This window comes from Hylobates moloch, unplaced genomic scaffold (genome assembly GCF_009828535.3).
Source record: "Hylobates moloch isolate HMO894 unplaced genomic scaffold, HMol_V3 SCAFFOLD_7, whole genome shotgun sequence".
NCBI classification, from domain to species: Eukaryota; Metazoa; Chordata; class Mammalia; order Primates; family Hylobatidae; genus Hylobates; species Hylobates moloch.
Genome location: NW_026652282.1, coordinates 116491845 through 116513595, shown reverse-complemented (window position 1 = coordinate 116513595; position 21751 = coordinate 116491845). Strand labels below are relative to the sequence as shown.

Here is a 21751-nt window from a genome sequence, read left to right as displayed (position 1 = left end):
GTATGCTAATGAAGGATACCGACTTGATCACATGATCGAACCACCTCTGTGGTTCATGCTGCTCAATCACATTATTAATTCAAGGAATTTTCAGATGATACTGTGTTGTCAACATGTACTTTAGTTTACAAATCCCCGAAAGAGAAATTATTTTTTAAACAGCCATTTCTCAGTATTCTGAGCAAGAATATCTCAAGTGAAATGAAAGTGTCTACACGGAAGCAGATTATTTCTCCTTGGTTTGCTTAAATCGTGACATCTATACCAATTGTTAATATTCATTTTTATTTTGAAAATACTAGTTATAACTATTTAACTTGTAAGGTCCAGGACCTGAGCCTCTGAAAGCCATTATTTGGCCATGATGCAGAAATCAGATGCTACAGCTATCGGTAACTTTACACCTGATATCAAAAGAATGGCTCCGTAGGGTAAAACACTGACAGTCTGTTAGAGCCTACAAGTTGATACATGTATAACTCAGATAATTCATTTTCTTTACGTTAAGAACAAATATCTTTTTATCTAAATGATTGATATTGGAGTTTCATGTTTTCTTCATTTTATACTGGTGTGTGCACATATGTGTATGTGTGTACGTGTGTATACGTATATATCTTAAAATATATGCATATATAACAAAAATACTAGTTATAACTAAAGTGTAAATTACTTTTAAGTATTAGACATCATGTCTAAAGGGTTGTATGTTTGTAATTTGGGAACTTTGATGTCAGATAGTATCAGATATTTTACCTCTTAATTTTTACCATTTTCTAAATAATTATTTTTCATTTCAGATAAAGAATAAAGTTGTTTTAAGTTTGGGGATATAGAATCTCTGCATAATATTTGAAATTAAATCTTATAAGCAAGGTAGAGAACATAAAAAATGTTTGAAAAAGGAGTATCTCACTCCTGAGATAATTAATAGTTTATGAAAACTAATATTCCTTTTGTACTTGCTCTCTAGGGAAAACAGACGAGAGAAGCTCATCTTTAAATAGAAGAGATAGTAACCTACATTCGTCTGCTGATAAAGAACAAGCAGAAAGGAAGCCACGTGGTTAGTTACTTCTAAATACAAATTTTAAATAGTGATTTAAAAGAGGTATTTTATGTCAACATTGAATTGCTTGAAAAATCATTCCCAAAATTGGAAGCCAAAATATTCCTTCTTAAACTAAAAAATGTGCTTTGGTGCCACGCTTATTTGGCTAAAGCCAGAAAAATCTGTCTTTAAATGAAGTATGTAAGTATATAATTCCTGCCATCATCTGACAAGGGGTGGATAATGCAGCTGAGGAAATAAATCACAGAATATTGGTATAGATAGGAGTGTACTGGAGGATTTGATTCACTTCCAGTATTTCATTAATTTGGATTTGGAAGTTTAAATACCCGGCCACATTTCAAACTTCAAAGCTTTGCCCTTGCTTCATAGCATTACCCACATATATCCTTTGTGCATATTTTCACTGCTGATTATTCACAGAATTTCACAGTGATTACTAAAGTACTTCTTTATATAAATAAAGTAGTTTCTTTTCTTTCTTTCTTTTTTTTTTGAAATAGAGTCTTGCTCTGTTGCCCAGGCTGGAGGGCACTGGCGCCATCTCAGCTCACTGCAACCTCCGCCTCCCGGGTTCAAGCAATTCTCCTGCCTCAGCTTCCCGAGTAGCTGGGATTATAGGCGCCTGCCACCACGCCTGGCTAATTTTTGTATTTTTAGTAGAAATGGGGTTTTGCCATGTTGGTCAGGTTGGTCTTGAACTCCTGACCTCAGATGATCCGCCCGTCTCGGCCTCCTAAAGTGCTAGGATTACAGGTGTGAGCCACTGCGCCTGGCCATAAAGTAGTTTCTTTTTTTTTTTTTTTTTTTGAGACAGAATCTTGCTCTGTCGCCCAGGCTGGAGTGCAGTGGCGCAATCTCGGCTCACTGCAAGCTCCGCCTCCCGGGTTCACGCCATTCTCCTGCCTCAGCCTCTCCGAGTAGCTGGGACTACAGGCGCCCGCCACCACGCCCGGCTAATTTTTTGTATTTTTAGTAGAGACGGGGTTTCACCGTGGTCTCGATCTCCTGACCTCGTGATCCACCCGCCTCGGCCTCCCAAAGTGCTGGGATTACAAGCGTGAGCCACCGCGCCCGGCCAAGTAGTTTCTTTTTAACACCTTTCCCTAGCATTTTCCTTTCACGTGTATTTGTTGCTTTTTGTTTCATACCAAACCATTCCTTTACAGAAGACTCTCCACTTAATTGATTCAGGTCAAATCCTATTAGAACAAATGTCATTGACACAAGGATCTTTATGAACATGAAGATTTATTGGAGCAAGATATTTTCAACAAAATTTACTTTTAACAAAAGTGTTTACTCACTTCCTTGGAGCCTTTGGCAGTGGACTTGACCATTATGATTTTCAGTGCTGTCTATCTGTAGGAATCTTTGTAAAAGTTGTTTTGCCATGTGCAACTTTTTTCCTCAAGTGTGAGTTCCTCCATAAATTTCATACGGTGGGGAATGGCTCTGTTTGAAATGTTACCTAGATTCTTTCCTTATTTTGGTATGTATGCTGTGGCCTTTCTCCTTTTATTCTGAGGATCTCTTCCTTGACAGTGCAGTCCAGTCGGATGACAGTGTTCAGTGTTTTGTGTTGCTGGAAAGCTGCTGTTGAGAGCAGTTTGCATTGCTCTTTCTTGCTTTGCGTTTGTGAGACCTCCAATGGAATCCTTTGGATTTGTTCTCATCATATATTTCATTGCTCATATATCAGTTCTCAAGAGAATAATTTAGTCAGTTGTCTGTTCAGCCCAGCAAAAGCATCATTAGCCAGAAGCAGAAGTGCTGCTTCATTATCCAGCCCTGGAAAAGATGTTCCAGGTAACAGGCATATGGTGGAAAGCCAGGAGGTGTTAAAGTGTTTGCATTTCAAAGCAGGCTTCATCACTGAATTTGTTGCATTTAGGCATCAAAATAGTTTGAATCAGTAGTTACCATATTAGTGATTTTACCCAGCATTTGATGTTGCATATTTATTTTATGACTTCTAACATGATAGGGCAGTTATATGGGAGACAGGTAATTTGTAGGATGAGATAGCTAACTTTGGAGGTGTTTGTTAAGTTTTAAAGTTCTATGGGTTTTAAAAATATAAAAAACCTTCACTCATTTCAAGGGAGAAAGTTTCCTACTCCACCTTCCCTTTTTCCCCTAAAATATGGAAGAATAGCATAGAGCCACCCTTCAGCTTTTAGAGACCTGAAGATTGTTCTTAACATGAAACATCTTCAGAGCTGTGTGGACTTTCTCATTTATAGTTTACATGTAGTATTAGACTTGCCTTTGGATAGCAAGACCGCCCCTCCCCCCATAATGGAAAGGGCTAATGCATTGTTCCTATGATTTTTTTTCTCTTTTTTCCCCTTCACTTTTTCCTTTCCAGTATATATCCCACTCCGTTTGCTTTTTCTCTGTTAGTATTCATATGATTAATAAAACGCATCTAAATGCTATCACAGACTTTCTTGTACTGCAGCCTTATTTATTTTGTTCCAATTCCTGACATTTTTATGCCCAATTATATGTATGTCACGTTATTTTCTGCCAGTTTCCCTTTCCCACCAATCTATGGTGAGATATTTCTATTACCACCATCCAAAAAAATCTCAATATTTTGTCTTAAAAGTTTATAGCTAATAAAAAACCAGTCATACTATGTTTTCTGTGGCACAAACTGTTGGTGTAATGCGACTGTTTAGGCACACGTAGATATGTAAATAAAATGCTTTCTCCACTAAAAATGAGGGACTAAAAGATAACATTTAATTTAGCTAAAAGTTTTATTCATAAGTAGTCAATCTTTGGTAATTTGGGGTAAGATTAGGTGAAAATTTGCCACCCATACTTAAAGATGAGGTGGCAGATAAATTTAACCAGGTCTTTTTTTTTTTTTTTTTTTTTAGTTTAATTTACCAGGTCTTAAGGAAGCCACCTCCAAATACCTTTTGAAAAATGTTTAATTAGGCCAGGTGCAGTGTCTCACGCCTGTAATGCCAGCACTTTGGGAGGCTGAGGCAAGTGGATCACCTGAGGTCAAGAGTTCAAGACCAGACTGGCCAACATGGTGAAACCCCGTCTCTACTAAAAATACAAAATTTTCCGGGTGTGGTGGCGCATGTCTGTAATCCCAGCTACTTGGGAGTCTGAGGCAGGAGAATCGCTTGAACCTGGGAGGCGGAGGTTGCAGTGAGCCAAGATCATGCCACTGCACTCCAGCCTGGGTGATAGAGCGAGACTCTGTCTCAAAAAACAAAAAAAAGAAATTAATTGTATAAGCAATAAATATGTCATGTAGAAGATGTTTTTAATATACTCCCCCATTATCCCAGTGCTCATTGGTAACTTCATATTTTTCTTTGCATTTATTTTTTTCGCAAAATGAAATGACCTGCTTTCCATCTTCTATGTCCAAAATATTGCATATTATTAGTCTTAGTGACTGCCTTAATATGGTCCACATTTCCTTTGGAACATTTGGATGGTATTTTCAATTGTTTCAATATTTTAAACAGTGCAGTAATTAGCAACTTTATACATGCATTTTTATGTATTTATGTAATTTTTTTTTTTCCTAAGAGTAAACCTAGAAGTAGAATTGCTGGAACAAACAGTATGTACTTTTTATGCTCCCCAGGGAAAATATACAAATCTATACTCCCACCAGTGGTGATGAGGTTGCCTGGTTCCAAACATTGGTATTAATCACTGTCTTCCATCCTACCTGGCACCAAATATTATCATTTTCATCTGTTTCATAGGAAAAATAAAATTAGATTGTTAAAGGTGGAAAGGACCTTGGAGATCCAACCCACTCTGATTAATGTCTTATTACAGTTTTTAGTATGGGTGAGAAAATGCTCTTTCTTACCTTCTATTCTAAAACATTAAAATGGAGTGTCTTACATAATCACCTATAATGGTAAGATCTCTAGTCCTGGTGAAGATGTTTAGATTACTTTTAGAAAAGGTTGAAGATCTTGTAATTTTTTGTGAAAATTATTCTGAAATATAGTATGATTAAAATAGAAACAGCTTATTGCAAACATCAACTTTGGAGAAGCATCTTATTTTCATCTATAAGAGTATTGCCTTTACAACGACTGTTGTTAATGTTGCTTCTGAAGTACTGACTTTGTGATAGTTCTGTCCTGTGTCTGTCATCCATTTCACTAAACATTTCCTGTGTTGTGTGTAATCCCTGTGCTTTCCTAATAAACAATCTCTTTTCTCTGTTCCTGTTCTTATACTGTGTACATGGTGCATCCTTTTCTTGTCAGATTTCTAACTTAGGGAATTTCATTCTCTGTCCTCATTCAGTTACAGGCGTCACCAATTATGTAATGCGGTATGTCACTGTACCCTTGCGTAAATGTACTAGTGACGAATTAAGGGCTGTTATGTTTCCCATGTCAACAATGAAAATACCTCCTCAAACAAAAGTAGAAGAGGCTCCCTTGGAGAAAGTAGAGACACCTCCCAAGGCAAGTGTGGATGCACCCCCCCAGGTGAATGTGGAAGTATTCTGCAACACAAGCATGGAAGCATCCCCCAAGGCAAGTGTGGGCACGGTCCCTGAGGTGAGCACGGACTCATCCCCTGTGGTGAGCGTGGACGTGTCGCCTGTGGTGAGCACATACGATTCTGAGATGAGCATGGACGCATCCCCTGAGTTGAGCATAGAAGCACTCCCGAAGGTGCATCTGGAAACAGTTCCCAAGGTGAGCATAGAGGCATCCCCGGAGGTGAGCCTGGAAGCACCCCCAGAGGTGAGTGTGGAGGCAGCCCCAGAGGCAAGTGTGGAATCACCCCCAGAGGCGAGCCTGGAAGCACCCCCGGAAGTGAGTCTGGAAGCACTGCCAGAGGTGAGCGTGGAAGCAGCCCCAGAGGGGAGCCTGGAAGCACCTCCCAAGGGGAGCACAGAAGTAGCCCCCAAGGAGAGTGTGAAAGGGTCACCCAAGGAGAGCATGGAGGCATCTCCTGAGGCGATGGTGAAAGCATCCCCCGAGACATCCCTTAAATCAAGCATGGAAGCATCTCCCAAGGCAAAAGCGAGAGACGCTCCAAAGGTTTGTCAAGTGCCTGTTATTGACAAATTTTCTATTAAAATATGTATATTTTGTTGTATAGTTCACGATAGGTCAGATTTTACAACATAACCAGCATATTATTTATAATATTCTGCAATATAATTAATAAAATAGGTTAATTCAAACTAGGAATTTAAAATTCTCTGATGTTCATTGTACCACTTTTCCTCCAAAGCCGAAATATTAGTGAGTTTTTATTAGAAGGGAGAAAATGTCAGTTTATATGAACTCTGTTTCTAAACTCTGAAGAAATGTTTTTTGAGAAATGTTTTAAACCCTGAATTAGGATTTGGAAATTGAGTTTGGTTTTGAAGGATAATATTTCTTTTAAACTTGTTATTTCTGTGATCTCCTGGAATTGTGTAATGTAAATTGTTAGTCCAGAAGCAAATATCAATGTCCTGATTCTCATGCTCTAAAAGAAAATTGTAGTTTAAAGAATTCTAATTGTGTTTTATTCAGAATGTTTTTCTCTTAAAAAAAAAAAAAAAAAGCCAGCTGCAGTAATTGTTAGTAATTTACCATATTGTGTTTATCTGTTCAGAAATCAGAAATGGACAAACAGGCCTTAATCCCTATTGCCAAGAAGCATCTATCATCATACACTGAATATTATAAATGGTCATCATCTCCTGCAAATGTTTGTGGTCTGCCGTCTCCCATCAGCACTAAGTAAGCAGCTTATTCGCAACTGTTCCTGATAGGCATTTTACTAGAACAAATTCCGTGTCAATGTTTGATGAATGAAATAATATAGTATGCATGGTAACACAAATGTAAAGGGAAAAAAGCCTGTAAAAAGAGATTTACTTTTCAGAAAAATTCCCCGATTATAATGTCGTCTCATAATAGCATCTTATATTTTACGAAATTGTATGCTGAAAATTAATTAGCAAATGTGTATTACTTTTTCTCAGCAGGCAAATCCAAAAGAACCGCCCTCCATCACCATTACCACTTATTTCAAAACAGTCACCACAGACTTCTTTTCCTTATAAAATAATGCCTATTCAACACACCCTGTCCGTGCAAAGTGCATCAAGTACTGTCAAGAAGAAGAAAGAAACAGTTTCTAAAACCACTAACAGGTGTGAGGCTTTGAGCCAAAGGCATATGATCTATGAAGGTAAGTTCTTTCACAAAGAAGTTTATCTTAGCAACACAGAAAATCTTACTGTATTCTGGGAAAGGTTCACTTCATTTTATTCCCCAATTGAGAGAACTTTAGGGAATTATTTTCCTTTTAGATAAAGAGAATCTAACCAATCTCTGGTACATTGGAATGTATCTTCTTGTCCTTGCCAAAGCTTTCTTCTCACCCCTGTGTTTTGAAAAATCCGTTTTTGGAACTGCTTTTAAAAGCATAGGTCTGGCCAGGCATGGTAGCTCACGCCTGTAATCCCAGCACTTTGGGAGGCTGAGGTGAGAGGATTGCTTGAGCCAAGGAGTTTGAGACCAGCCCAGGCAACATAGGAGAGAGACCCCTGTTTCTACAAAAAAAAAAAAAAAGTATATATATATATATATATATATGTATGTATGTATATGTATACACACACACAAAAATTAGCCTGATGTGGAAAGGGTAGGCTATATATTCGGTTAGGGGGTTGAGGATAAGAGTAAGCCATATTATACCATAACCGCCTAGCTTAAGGTAATACACATCTGTAGTCCCAGCTAGTAGGGAGGCTGAGGTAGAAGGATTGCCTGAGACCAGGAGGTGGAGGCTGCAGTGAGCCGTGATAGTGCCTTTACACTCTAGTCTGGATGAGAGATCGAGACCCTGTATCAAAAAAAAAAGCACAGGTCGGATGAGAGGTTTGGTCTAGATGATTCCTAAGATCCCTTCTAGCTCTGATAGTGATGGTTCTTGGAGAGAGCACATCCACTCGTGGATGAGCAGGTTTTTCCCAAGATTTAGGTTTGTTTTTATATATAGGCCATAATGTGGTATCCCTTGATTTGTGTAGTATTCCTGAAAGTGCCATATTGCTGTTTTGCCTGTCACATGCATTCTTAATACCCATGGACATTACTTAATTTCGAAAACACACTGGGGAATTTTGCTTTTTTAGGGAATTCCACAGTGAATTTTTTGTAACAGAAACAATCTTTTAATTACAGATTATTCATTCCTGATATGTCTTCTCATTTTCATATGTGATTTATTTAAAATAAATTAGTAGTTATATAGACCAAAATATTATAATATGCCTCTGTGTACTCACCTTATTTTACTGATAGTTTTGTTATCTACAGTTAGCTACTCTATGATCAACCAAATGTACAGACTATTATCAAGGTTTAGCTAAATAGTAATTATATAGTAAAAACGATGCACAGATCTCAAAATGTATACCAGATACATTTCTGTTTGAGTATTTAAGATATTTGTACCCTTCGTTTGGACCGAGCATAAGCTTGTCTTCTGTATTCAGTATTTCTTACTCTTTTCCCATGGGGTCAGTTGATTCAGTTATCTCAAAACCACTAAAACGAAAGTAGAAGTACATTATTTCATTTTGGAACAAGTAGGTGTTAAAAAGAAACAAAATGCTTCTGCTGTTGTTGGGAGTGCAGTTTGAACAAAATCTGTTATATAATCACCTATAGTTTGCTTGTGATTTATAAATTTTGGACTACGCACATATATATATTTTTTAATGTTTTGGATTGTGTTGCACTTCTTTGTTGAAGTGAGAGTTGATTAGCTCTCTAACTGTTGCACATATTTATTTAAACTAGAGTCTGGTAATAAGAGTACTGCAGGTATTATGAATGCTGAGGCGGCAACAAAAATTTTGACAGAATTGCGCCGCCTTGCTCGTGAACAAAGAGAAAAAGAGGAAGAAGAAATACAACGGGAAGAAATGCAGCGAAGGTCAGCACAAAGTCTTCCTTCCTATGCTATAAATCTTGAGTGGGGCCCAAATTTTTGAAAGTCAAAATTTTACCCTCAAGTTATAAATTCTCAAAGAACAATTGACTCTCTTCAGTGAAGATCAGAAGTTCCTCATTGCCTGTATAGGAAGCATTTCAAGCCCTTGTAAATGGCTAAGGACCCTGGTGTGTGGATAAATGGCACAGTCCTTTTTAGCCTCCATACATCACGTGCCATTAAGGTGTGCTAGGAGGATGCACAGAGACCAAACTCACATTCAGGATTTGATCTCTCAGCACCAGAGTGGTATATAAGAACAGATCTGTTTGTGTTCACTAATGTCAGCCCTTTATTTTAAAAGACTTGTAACGTCAGGATTTTTAAACCTGAAAATTATAGTTACTCATGTTTTACTTTTCCTGTGATCTTTGTGACACCTGTATCTCATCAGGCCAGTGAGTCATTGCCAGAAGGATTTCCTTTGTGGGCAGCAAATCTCATGTACAGTTGTGTGCATTCAAATTCTAGCACAGGTTTCTTCCTCCTCCATCTTGAGGCCTATTTTATGTCGGGCCTTATAATGTAAACCTCTGTCCACTGGCTGCAGGGAATAACAACAGTACTGACTTTGCTTTTAAGTATTTAGTGTTATTTGAAATAATCACACATTTTCCATATGCTTATATGGGCTTGGGAAAAAGAAGAGAATATTATGAATTACAAAAAAAAAAAAACTCTAACTCGAAGAATATTATTCATCGCTTGATATAAACAGAGCTGATTTAGCATTTGAAGGTGCTGAATACTAGGGAACCACCAGACTCTCCTCTAAATTATCTCTATTATCCCCAGGAGAGATTGGGTGTGAGCACGTGTAAATAAGGCCTTTTAGGGGATGTCGTGTCTCAAAGACAGTTAAGGAATGATTTCCTCTCACGTATGTGTGTTTTTTAACAAGCAAAGTAATCTATTACTTGATTGAAATATTTTTCTGCTCCCGAGGGCTAGTTTTTTTCTTTAAAAAAGGGTGGAATTGTGTAATTCCTATATAGTAACAACACAGAGGATATAGTGACTCTGGCGTAGATATAAATTGTATTACTATACACAGGAAGTTTCACTATAAAAACTCACATACTAGTGCAAGCTGAGTATGGTAGCAATCAAGATAAATACTAACAATTATTTAAATACTCTCAGGGTCATTAAGAAATCAAAAGACATGGCAAAGGAAGCAGTTGGAGGCCAAGCAGAAGACCACTTGAAACTCAAAGATGGGCAGCGACAAAAGGAGACTAAAAAGAAGAAAGGATGGTTGGATCAGGAAGACCAGGAAGCACCACTGCAGGTTTGCTGGCTTGACAATTTATCAGGGGATGAGAACCAGATTATAAAGTTCAGATGGAACCCAGAGCAAAAATCTCTGTCTCTCAGAAAGAAGACATGAGCAGATTCTCTAGCTGCATTTTATTTTTTATTTTATTTATTTATTTATTTATTTATTTTGAGACGGAGTTTCACTCTTCTCAGCCAGGCTGGAGTGCAGTCACAGGATCTTGGCTCACTGCAACCTCTGCCTCCCAGGTTCAAGCCATTCTCCTGCCTCAGCCTCCCAAGTAGCTGGGATTACAGGCGTCTGACACCACGCTCAGCTCATTTTTGTATTTTTGGTAGAGATGGGGTTTTATCATGTTGGCCAGGCTGGTCTTGAACTCCTGACCTCAGGTGATCCGCCCGCCTCAGCTTCCCAAAGTGCTGGGATTACAGATGTAAGCCACTGTGCCCAACCTCTGGCTGCATTTTTATGTTACAGTCTCTATTACCTAGTACCACTGCAGGTCATTGTCAGCCATCCTCAGAAAACCATAGAATGTTTTCCTAGTGAAATAAGCAGAAAACAGCAAATTGTAGATTAGTAGTCCTTAATTTGAAATCCAAATTGCTTAAACAGATTCCACATCCTACATTGGTTTCCCCCATCTTGCATTCTGTGGTACCATATACAACTCCATCAACTGGACCTTACACCCCTGTGACAGATAAGATAAACCATACATACTTCTACAGGTTTAAAATCATTAACTGAAGAATGTCTCATCTATCTAAAGTCAAATCACTGGGTAAATAAGTGCCCAAACTGAGCTCAGACTATACTCAGTTTGAATTATTACCATAGCCCAATTTATATTCCCAGTTTTTAGTGTATCATTCACCAGCATTGGTCATATGTTTTATATATGATTGTTTATGCTTGCATTTCTCAGGAGGGTGCCTTCAAGAATCCTCTCAGTGCTTTTGAGAAATGTCAGGCTGTTGGCTCCTGTTACTGTGTTAATGGATAGCTCCACAGTCACATACTTTGAATTAGGATGGTGTGATGTTCATAACGATGACCCTGTGGTCCTGAATCCTCAAGATAACATTTAGCCTAGCTTTGTGCATTCTAACTAGTGCTTTGAAAATTGACAATCCACAAAATCATAATATAGGAACCCTCATTCAAAAGGTTACACTCTTTTGTTATACTAGATAACATTTACCATTGAAATTTTTAAACTAGAGTTCTCTGATGTCACTCAGGTATCTTGAGATTAAATGATATTTTTATGCAAATTTCCTAGAAAAGGGATGCCAAAATAAAAGCTCAAGAGGAAGCTGACAAACGCAAGAAAGAACACGAGAGAATTATGTTACAAAATTTACAAGAACGGTTAGAAAGGAAAAAGGTACTCGCTCTCTGTTTGGGGGGACTTGATTCTGTGTTTAAAACAATGTTGGGCACCTGATATCAGCATGTTTTTAAAAATCACAAATCTGATATATGCTAGGTCCTAGTGGTTTTCCCACTCGATTCTCTTCCTTATCCAAGGATCTGACCTCTCCTACATAGAAGGCTGTCCTCTTACTGATCATGCGTCCCCCTCATGGACCCTTGGTGGCCATTACAGTGATGCCTCACTATATCAAACCTCTGGTAACAAAACTCCTCTGAGCAGGAGGACTCCAGTCATGGTAGGGGTTGGTGGAAGTTAAGACTTTCTTCTAAACTGGCTGGAAATTGCAGCAACTACATGGGGAGAAGCAGAAACTGCAGGCCTCTTTGAGAGGCCAAGGTGCAGTCTATTTTTAAGGTAGGGCCACATGTGAGTTCATCTGCAACCCTGGTCCAGGCTGAGTTGCTGCAAGGCCTATCTGGTAGTAGATTGGTCATCTTGAGGGGGCCAGGGAGCTGCAACTCTCCTCACTGCAGGGAAGGAAGTGTGCACAGGAGAGAGAATTCCTGTCCTCTAAAAATATATTTCTCCTCCACCTCCTATCTTCTCTCTTCATTAACACAATAACAGTGTGGCATCATTGAGGTGTATTATTTTCATTAACATTGGCTTCAGGAATTAACTGAAGACTAAAGACTAAAATTATGTTAAAAGCTCTAATTGGTTTGCAATAATATATGCTTAGTCTAAGTAATGAATTTCTGCATATGCAAAATTAGGAGTGAGATGTTGTCATTTGGATGTTTGTGTTATAACAAATACAGCGGTCATCATTCAGGGCGTTTTATAGCTGAAACTGGGATTGGGATAGGGACTCAACTGCCACCGTAAGCCTTTTGTTGGTAATATTTGTGGTTTTGGAGCAATCACTGCCATTGTCCACCTCTGTGAAATGGGGATAATCAAATCCTTTAGGACAACTGTTTGGTTTCTAATCTGTTTTCATGTTTGAATTTTTATTTTCCTTTAAATAGAGAATAGAAGAAATTATGAAGCGGACGAGAAAGACAGATGTGAATGCCTCAAAGGTAGTCTCCATACTCCTACCAGCAGTGTATAAGAATGCCTCTTGTTTCACATTATTGCCGAGTTTTTCACTTTACCCAGTTTGGTGGTAATGAAATAAAGTATTACATTTGCATTTCCCTGATTATTAACAAGGTTGACCGTATTTTCATATCTTTAGTTAGCTCTCATGTTTCTTTTGTGTGAAATATTTTTTTCGATCTTTTGCCCAAGACTTTTGGGTTGATTTGTCTCATTGTAGTTCTTTAAATGTTATAGATACTGCTTCTTTTTTGGTTATGTGTTGCAGATACCTTCTCCCAGTTTACAGCTTATCTTTTCTTTTTCTTTTTTTTGTATACAATGCGTACTGATCAAATCAGGATAATTAGCAAATCCATCACCTCAAACGCTGATCATTTCTCTCTTTTTTTTTTTTTTTTTTTTTTGAGACAGAGTCCTGCTCTGTCACCCAGGCTAGGGTGTAGTGGTGTGATCTCGGCTCACTGCAGCCTCCACCTCCTGGGTTCAAGTGATTCTTCTGCCTCAGCCTCCTGAGTAACTGGGATTACAGGCGTGCACCACCATGCCTAGCTATTTTTGTATTACTATTAGAGAAAGGGTTTCAACATGTTGGCCAGACTGGTCTCGAAATCCTGACCTCAGGTGATCCACCTGCCTTAGCTTCCAAACTGCTGGGATTACAGGTGTGGGCCACCATGCCCGGCCAGTTTATCTTTTCTTAATGCTATCCTCTCCTGGATAGAAGCTTTTTTCTTTTTTCTTTTTTCTTTTTTCTTTTTTTTTTTTTTTATTTGAGATAGAGTCTTGCTCTGTCACCCAGGCAGGAACACAGTGGTGCAATCTTGGCTCACTGCAACCTCCACCTCCCAAGCTCAAGCAATCCACCCATCTCACCCTTCCAAGTAGCTGAGACTACAGGTGCATGCCACCATACCTGGCTAATTTTTTGTTTTTTATTTTTATTTTTTTTGTAGAAACGGGATTTTGCTATGTTGCCTAGGCTGGCCTTGAACTCCTGGGCTCAAGCGATCCACCCACTTCAGCCTCCCAAAGTGCTGGGATTGCAGGCTTGAGCCACCGCACCCTGCATTCTGATTTTAATGTTGTTGAATTTACCAGTTATTTTCTGATGACTAATGAAGTCAGGCACCTTTTCATAAATGCTTACTGGCCTGTTGGAGATTTGCTTTGGTGAAGTACCTTTTCAAATCATTTGCCCATTTTCCTATTTTGTCACCTGCCTTTTTCTGATTGAATTGTAGGCATTTTTACCTACACTGGTTAGGAGTCCTTTGGATATATATATTGCAGGTATCTTCTTCCATGCCATAGTTTGCCTCACACTCTCCTAATGTCTATTGATGAACCAGACAGAAGTTCTTCATTTTAACAAGTTCAAATTTATCATTTTTTCCCTTATGGTGAGTGTCTTTGTGGTCTGTTTCATAATTATTTGCTTACCCCAATGTCATGTCTTTTGATGGAGCACATGTATTCAAGGCCTTTTTCCTCCAGATTCTGTGCTTTTTACATTCTATGCTATAAGACTGATATTTTGTCTGTTTGTAATTACCCAGTTGTGGTCATTTACATTAAATGACATGAGAATTTAGAGTAGAAATGCCATTTCCAAAAAGTGCTGGGAGTCATCATGTCAAAGTTCATTCAACTCACTGGGAGTTTTCCCTCAAGCAGCAACCAAAGGCTGGGTGCGGTGGCTCACGCCTGTAATCCCAGCACTTTGGGAGGCCAAGGCAGGAAGATCTCTTGAGCCCAGGAGCTCAAGACCAGCCTGGACAACATAGTGAGACCTTGTCTCTATAAAACAGTTTAAAAATTAGCCAGGTGTGTTGGCACGCACCTGTAGTCCCAGCTACTTGGGAGGCTGAGACGGGAGGATCACTTGAGTCCCAAAGTTTCAGGCTGCAGTGAGCTATGATCGTGCCACTGCACTCCATCTTGGGCAACAGAGTGAGACTTTGTCCTCCCCCCTCCCAAAAAAAAAAAACAGCAGTCAAAAACTTTTTAGCTATTCACTGACTAGTCCTATCCTGCCTTAGTTAAGGTTCTGAGCAGGCAGAGAACAAATGCCAACCCAAAGTTATATTCCCTTGGCTCCTGCCCAAGGAAATCTTTCATTCTTGAGTGTCTTCCTAGCTAAAAGACACAGCTATGGGCATCTGTCCCTATCCCCTGTAGATTCTTGGGGCCAGTTAAAAGAGGTTAGATTTTTTTACTTTTTCATTGAAATGACAAAAATTAGCCATCAGTCCAGCTTTGAAGTCACACTTCATTGAAATTCTAAACCAGGATGATTGAATATTAGGTATAATCAAGATTTCCTTTTTTAATCGTAGGTCGCAGAGACATCCAGCCATGACATATATGAAGAGGCTGAGGCTGACAATGAAGAAAGCGACAAGGACTCATTGAATGAAATGTTTCCATCAGGTTAGTTACCATTTAGGAGCTAGACTGCTTAGGTTCATATCCAGGGGCTCCTCTGCTTTTGAGCTGTGTGGCTTTGGGCAGGTCACTTAACCTTTCTGTGCTGAGTTTTTCCCGTCTGAAAAAGGGGAAGCTAATGTCCTTTTCCTAGAGTGGATATGAGATTTCGGTGAGGTAAATCCATGTAATGCTAAAAACAGTGTCTCACACATAAACTCTCAATAAATATCAGCTGCTGCTGCTTATTATTTTAAAGATCATGCTAATAGACTGTAGACAGCAGCTCTTTCTCAGTTGAATGTGAGGATTGCCAGCATTTCATAGCTCAGCTCCTCAAGGCATCCATGATTGACCACAGGTGGAATTCCACTTTCCACTTCATTAAGAAAAATTGAAGGCCGGGTGCGGTGGCTCATGCTTGTAATCCCAGCACTTTGGGAGGCCGAGGCGGGTGGATCACAAGGTCAGGAGATCGAGACCACGGTGAAACCCCGTCTCTACTAAAAATACAAAAAATTAGCCGGGCGTGGTGGCGGGCGCCTGTAGTCCCAGCTACTCGGAGAGGCTCAGGCAGGAGAATGGCGTGAACCTGGGAGGCGGAGCTTGCAGTGAGCCAAGATTGCGCCACTGCACTCCAGCCTGGGTGACAGAGCGAGACTCTGTCTAAAAAAAAAAAAAAAAAAAAAAAATTGAAACCATGTCATAATAAGAATGCTTTCTCAAATATATCATTGACTCCCTTACAAGTAGGAACCACTTTGTAGTAGCAGTAATTGCCATTTGAGAAAACACTATTTGTCCATATTTTTCCCATTAGTGGATATTGAACAGGAAAGTCAGGTCCTCTACTGGGTGCTGGGGATGAAGGGGTGAAAAGACATGGCCTCAGCTTGAAGGAGCCATAGCCAGTGGGAAGACAAACATATGAGCAAACCATAATACTGCCACAAGATGATTGGGTTGAAAGAAGTTTGGTGAAAATACAATGAGAACATAGCAGTAAGAGCCCCTCAGTCTGCCTTAGGGCATTGAGGAAAGCCAAAGGTAGAAGGTAACATTAGAGGTAAGACGAGGCAGGGCAGTGGCTCACGCCTGTAATCCCAGCACTTTGGGAGGCCGAGGTGGGCAGATCACGAGGTCAGGAAATCGAGACCATCCTGGCTAACACGGTGAAACCCCATCTCTACTAAAAATATAAAAAATTAGCCAGGCGTGGTGGCGGGTACCTGTAGTTCCAGCTACTCGGGAAGCTGAGGCAGGAGAATGGTGTGAACCTTGGAGGCAGAGCTTGTAGTGAGTGGAGATCGTGTCACTGCACTCCAGCCTGGGCAACAGAGCGAGACTCCATCTCAAAAAAAAAAATTAGAGGTAAGATGAAATGCACAAACAGAATTGGCTAGGTGAGTGATCAGGGGAGGGGCGAGAATCTGGAGCAGTCTTATCACTGGTCATTATTCTTTCCTAGCAAAGGAAAAAGGACAGATTCCTTAAACGTAGCCTCTTGGTGCCTCAAGGGCAGAGTGAGTGTGTGTGCTGAGCAGTGGCCCGGGACATGGCTCGGGAAACACTGTGACTGCTGGGCCTGCCTCCCAGGAGTACTGCTGCTTGACTCTTCCTGCCTTCAGGCAGGCGATACCCACTCCCCATCCCATCAGGATCATAGCCTTCACTTTTTCTTGAATTCTTTATTGAAACTCCATATTTAATTGTGTTATTTTTTTTCCTAGCCATTCTAAATGACACAGGCTCACCTACCAAATTTAAAATACCATTCAACAATGCCAAGAAAATGACACACAAGCTGGTATTTCTAGAAGACGGTACTAGCCAGGTCCGTGAAGAGCCAAAAACATATTTTAATGGCGATTTGAAAAACTTCAGACAAAAAAGCATGAAAGACACTTCAATACAGGAAGTAGTTTCAAGGTGAGTCACTTAGCCAGCTTATCTAAATAAACTTGGCAGGATTATGATTGACATTCTTAGAATGCTAAATAATATGATCCCTTGTGCTCTTAGTTTGTACCAAACACCATGTCATATATTTGACTTAACAGAAATAAACTCATCCCCACAACAGCCTTGCTAGGTAAGGATCATCATCCCCATTTATAAAGACAAGGAGACTGAGGGTCAGAGAGGCTAGGGGCTTTATTTGCCCAATATTCTGCTATTAAAGGGCAGAGCCCAAATTCAATTCCAGATACATCTGACTCCAAACTTTACTTTTGTTCACATTGGTTAATGTTATCTCATAAAGTTGGGCAAGAAGACATTTATTGAGTGATTGCTATATACCAGGCATTTTATATTACCTATTTCAATTATCATCACAACTCTAAGTGTGACAGTAAGATCCTCATTTTATTATTTTTTTATTTTTCATTTTTTTTAAGAGATGAGGTTTCACCATGTTGACCAGGCTGGTCTTGAACCTCCTTGGCTCAAGTGATCTGCCCAACTCGGCCTCCCAAAGTGCTGGGATTACAGGCATAAGCCACCATGCCCAGCCATAATATGCTCATTGTCAATGTAAGGAAACAAGGTCAAAAGGTCAGGAGAGCAGGAACCAATTCATGGAAAGGAATGCTACATGGGCAATTGCCTGAGAAGACATTCATCTGCAAGGCCCACAGGAACAGGAGTCTGCTGAGAGGTGTGATGATGTGGAAGGAGCATTAGAGCTAGAGGACCTGTACCAGTTCTGTTACTACACCTCACTGGCCGCATCCTTGACCAATCTAAGGGAGGGGTAGGGTTTCTGGAGTCCTGCTTGCTTAGCTGCTCCTACTCCTGGTGCTTCCGTGGGACCTAGAGCTTTCTGGAATACAGTTTGAAAATCAGTGTGTCCTGTGATCTCTAGGGTTCCTTTCAGTCATCCTGTTCTATGATTCTGAAATGTTTTTTAATTCCAAGGCATTTCTTAGAAGTTAATCAAAGGACAAAGCTTCTTTTAGGCCAGAGCCTTGGTTTGGGAATAATTGGGATTCTAACCAAACTGTCTCTTTCCAGACCATCTTCCAAAAGAATGACCAGTCATACAACGAAAACCAGAAAGGCAGATGAAACCAACACCACCAGCAGATCCTCTGTTAGTGTGAATTATGAGGAGCAGCGTATCTGTGACAAGATCACCAACATTGTAAGTCACACAGAACTATCTTTGTCACATTTTTCTCCTGACAGGCACAAACAAACTCTGAAGGATTCCATGACATCTCGCCAAAGTCCCCAGACACCTTTAGACGATAAGAGAAGAAGCAAACCTGTTTCTCCTCATTTGGGTAAGTCTTCATCTCATGTACCTTTTTCTTGAAAGGCAATTGACCCTGAACCCCCCTCCCCTCCTTCTAGCTGCTCTAGGGCAGTCTTTGCACCATATAGCTTTGGAAGAGAAGGAGAAGACAGTTGTGGGTCTGCAGGAATGATATGAGAGTCTTCCATTAAGTTGGTTTTGAGAGAGTAGAGAGATGACTTGATTCTAATTTTTATGTCCCACATTTCATGCCAGATATAAAAAATAAGTTCTGGCCAGGTGCAGTGGCTTACGCCTGTAATCCCAGCACTTCGGGAGGCCAAGGCAGGCAGATCACTTGAGGTCAGGAGTTTGAGACCAGCCTGCCAACATGGTGAAATCCCGTCTCTACTAAAAATTCAAAAATTAGCCGGGTGTGGTAATGCATGCCTGTAATCCCGGCTGCTTTGGAGGCTGAGGCAGGAGAATCACTTGAACTCAGGAGGCGGAGGTTGCAGTGAGCGGAGATCATGCGACTGCACTCTAGCCTGGGTGACAGAACAAGACTCTGTCTCAAAAAAAAAAAATGTTCTTTTCAAGCTTGTATCTCAGATTCCTCTGAGCTCCTGGTCTGCTGGTTGCTTGGCAAGCACACAGACAGTTGCATAGGGCAGAAGATTAGGGAGGTCTTCGGAATAAGCCTCAACCTGTTTCCAAAACCAGAAGCCTCTTGTTTTTCTTTCCTTGAGAAGTTCTCTTTGAAATTGAGAAGCACCTTGGGCCTGGTTGGGGACTGGGGAAGTGGAGGACATTTATAAGACCAATGTGTCAGCAACTCCAGAGGGCCTGCTGAGAGTCCTGGGCATGTGCCCTGAAGGGAGGCCAGGGACAAGTTGCTGTGAGACTAGCATCTTCTCTACTAATCTTTCTTTTATTTTTCCCTCTGGTCAGATATGTAAACCTTACTTAGCCTGGGAGATAAATACATCTTCCACTCTGGATAACTCAACTCCTGGGCCCATCAGTCCTCAAATTTTTCTGCTTCTGACTTGAACCTGGTAAAGGAAGTGACACTGAAAAATTGAAAGAAACTGTCAAAAGGCCACCTTGATGTATATCTCAGATGTTAAAATCATCTTGTTCTCTTGTGTCTAAGCAAGAGTTCTAAGTAAAGAGTGGTTTTTGTTTTCTTTGGAAAATCATCATTGTCTCTCATTCTTGTGTTGTCCCACCAATGTGTTTGCTGGAGTGAGTGCATCAAGGATGCTTTCCTGAAACTGTAACTGTGGAGTTTCTAGAAGAATCTGATTGCAGAACTAATTCTCTTTCAGTATATATTTGAAATCTTAAAGTAATGCTTTTTCTTCTTCTTTTTTTTTTTTTTTTTTTGAGACGGAGTCTTGCCCTGTCGCCCAGGCTGCAGTGCAGTGGCGCAATCTCAGCTCACTGCAACCTCCGCCTCCTCATCTCAAGCAATTCTTCTGTCTCAGCCTCCCCAATAGCTGGGATTACAGGTGTGTGCCACCACACCGGGCTAATTTTTTCTATTTTAGTAGAGATGGAGTTTTACCATGTTCACCAGGCTGGTCTCGAAATCCTGGTCTCAAGTGATCTAACCGTCTTGGCCTCCCAAAGTGTTGGGATTACAGGTGTGAGCCAGTGCACCCAGCCAAGTAATGCTTTTTCCGTGTACCAGTGACAATTTTGACAGCTAAAAACTCACAGTTGATCTTGTAGAGAACATAATAGATTATGCAAGAGCCACAGGATCGTTCACAAGAGCTGTCAGATTGTTTCTAATATACAAATACCAAAGGTTGCAAAATCCAATAAATTGTATTTTACCATGATATATGTATATTTTTAACTCCACCCATCTGTGCCAGTGAGTACACAGGCACTAATAGCCTCAAATGCCGGGAGTCCTGTAAAGCCCCATCTTGGAACAGTCAGCACCTTTCATGCTCTTGTCAGTGTTTCCTTTTGAAGGACGTATTGGTGTTTATCTACAGAAACATATATTATTTTTATTGTGTACATAAAGGAGTACATGGCTGTTGTCCCATGGGGTATGTTTAATTCCTCTAAATGTTTAAAGTACTTTTCTGCCTGTACTCTCTAGTTCTGTCGTTGAGTATACACTCAGGCTTGAGATACAACCAAAATTTGCTTGCCTTTCTCTAGCCACTGGCTGCCAGTGAGTTCGCATGATGGGCACACAGAAGTGCACACAGATGTACATACACATATGTATGCACACACAGTATATGATTCCATAAAATTCAAGTGCAGATTAATTCTCCTAATGAGTTTTCAGTGTTGAATCGTAAATAGTCTGAAGCAGGCCAGTGTTCCTTTTGGCTGCCAGTCTTGGATTAGTAAAAGGAGGTAATTCTTTCAGATTCCCTGGTTCTTTGCCACTCAGAGTATTGTACTTTTGATATAGAATAGAGAAGGTTACCTTTGGTTTAAAAACTATTTTTATATACTAGCTCTTTCATGTATAAAACAGAGACAATCATCCTAACAAAAGAGTTTCTGTTATTTTTCTGCACAAATGTCTTGTGTTGAAACACTGTTACAGTTCCATATAAATGTGTGCTACATAAAATAAACTTTGCAGATAAAAAGGGTTTTTTCATTATAATACTAAAAAAAGTGTACTGGTGGTGGTATAAAGACAACAATTATTGTTGGCCGAGCTATGAACACAGGCAGCCAGCAAATTCAATGAACAGGGATCAAATCCCCTGATTTTCCTCTTCATCCAGTTGGTGATTTGGCAGAGTTCCACTTCTGGAATAGAAAGATGTGAGTTTTTTTGTTTGTTTGTTTGTTTTAGAGACAAGGTCTCACTCTGTGGCCAAGGCTGGAGTACAGTGGCACGATCATAGCTCACTGCAGCCTCAAACTCTGAGGTTCATGCAGTCCTCCCACCTTAGCCTCTTGAGTAGCTGGGACCACAGTCATGGCACCATACCTGGCTTTTTTTTCTCTCTCTTCTTTCTTCTTCTTCTTCTTCTTCTCTTCTTCTTCTTTCTTCTTCTTCTTCTTCTTTTCTTTCTTCTTCTTTCTTCTTTCTTCTTCTTTCTTCTTTCTTCTTCTTCTTTCTTTCTTCTTCTTCTTCTTCTTTCTTTCTTCTTCTTCTTTTCTTCTTCTTCTCTTCTTCTTCTTCTTTCTTCTTCTTCTTCTTCTTCTTCTTCTTTCTTCTTCTTTCTTCTTTCTTCTTCTTCT

General features: G+C 40.0%; 1 protein-coding gene across 6 annotated transcripts in view; it reads left to right on the top strand.

Annotated features, from left to right (window-relative positions):
* MAP7D3 (MAP7 domain containing 3) overlaps positions 1-20448 on the top strand; it is a 34599-nt gene extending 14151 nt beyond the window's left edge. For 2 of the 6 annotated variants that reach the window (XM_032757714.2, XM_032757712.2), the window contains exons 7-19: positions 974-1066; positions 5378-6126; positions 6692-6819; positions 7065-7273; positions 8896-9031; positions 10232-10379; positions 11653-11757; positions 12780-12833; positions 15192-15285; positions 17010-17208; positions 18295-18373; positions 18469-18566; positions 19469-20448. In XM_032757714.2, the coding sequence (XP_032613605.1) occupies positions 974-1066; positions 5378-6126; positions 6692-6819; positions 7065-7273; positions 8896-9031; positions 10232-10379; positions 11653-11757; positions 12780-12833; positions 15192-15285; positions 17010-17208; positions 18295-18373; positions 18469-18534 (2060 nt within the window). In that variant the 3' untranslated portion in view covers positions 18535-18566; positions 19469-20448. The remainder of the gene's footprint in view (positions 1-973; positions 1067-5377; positions 6127-6691; positions 6820-7064; positions 7274-8895; positions 9032-10231; positions 10380-11652; positions 11758-12779; positions 12834-15191; positions 15286-17009; positions 17209-18294; positions 18374-18468; positions 18567-19468) is intronic. The other 4 variants (XM_058441785.1, XM_032757713.2, XM_032757716.2 and 1 more) reach the window with 4 other exon arrangements.
* Positions 20449-21751: the final 1303 nt, after the last annotated feature.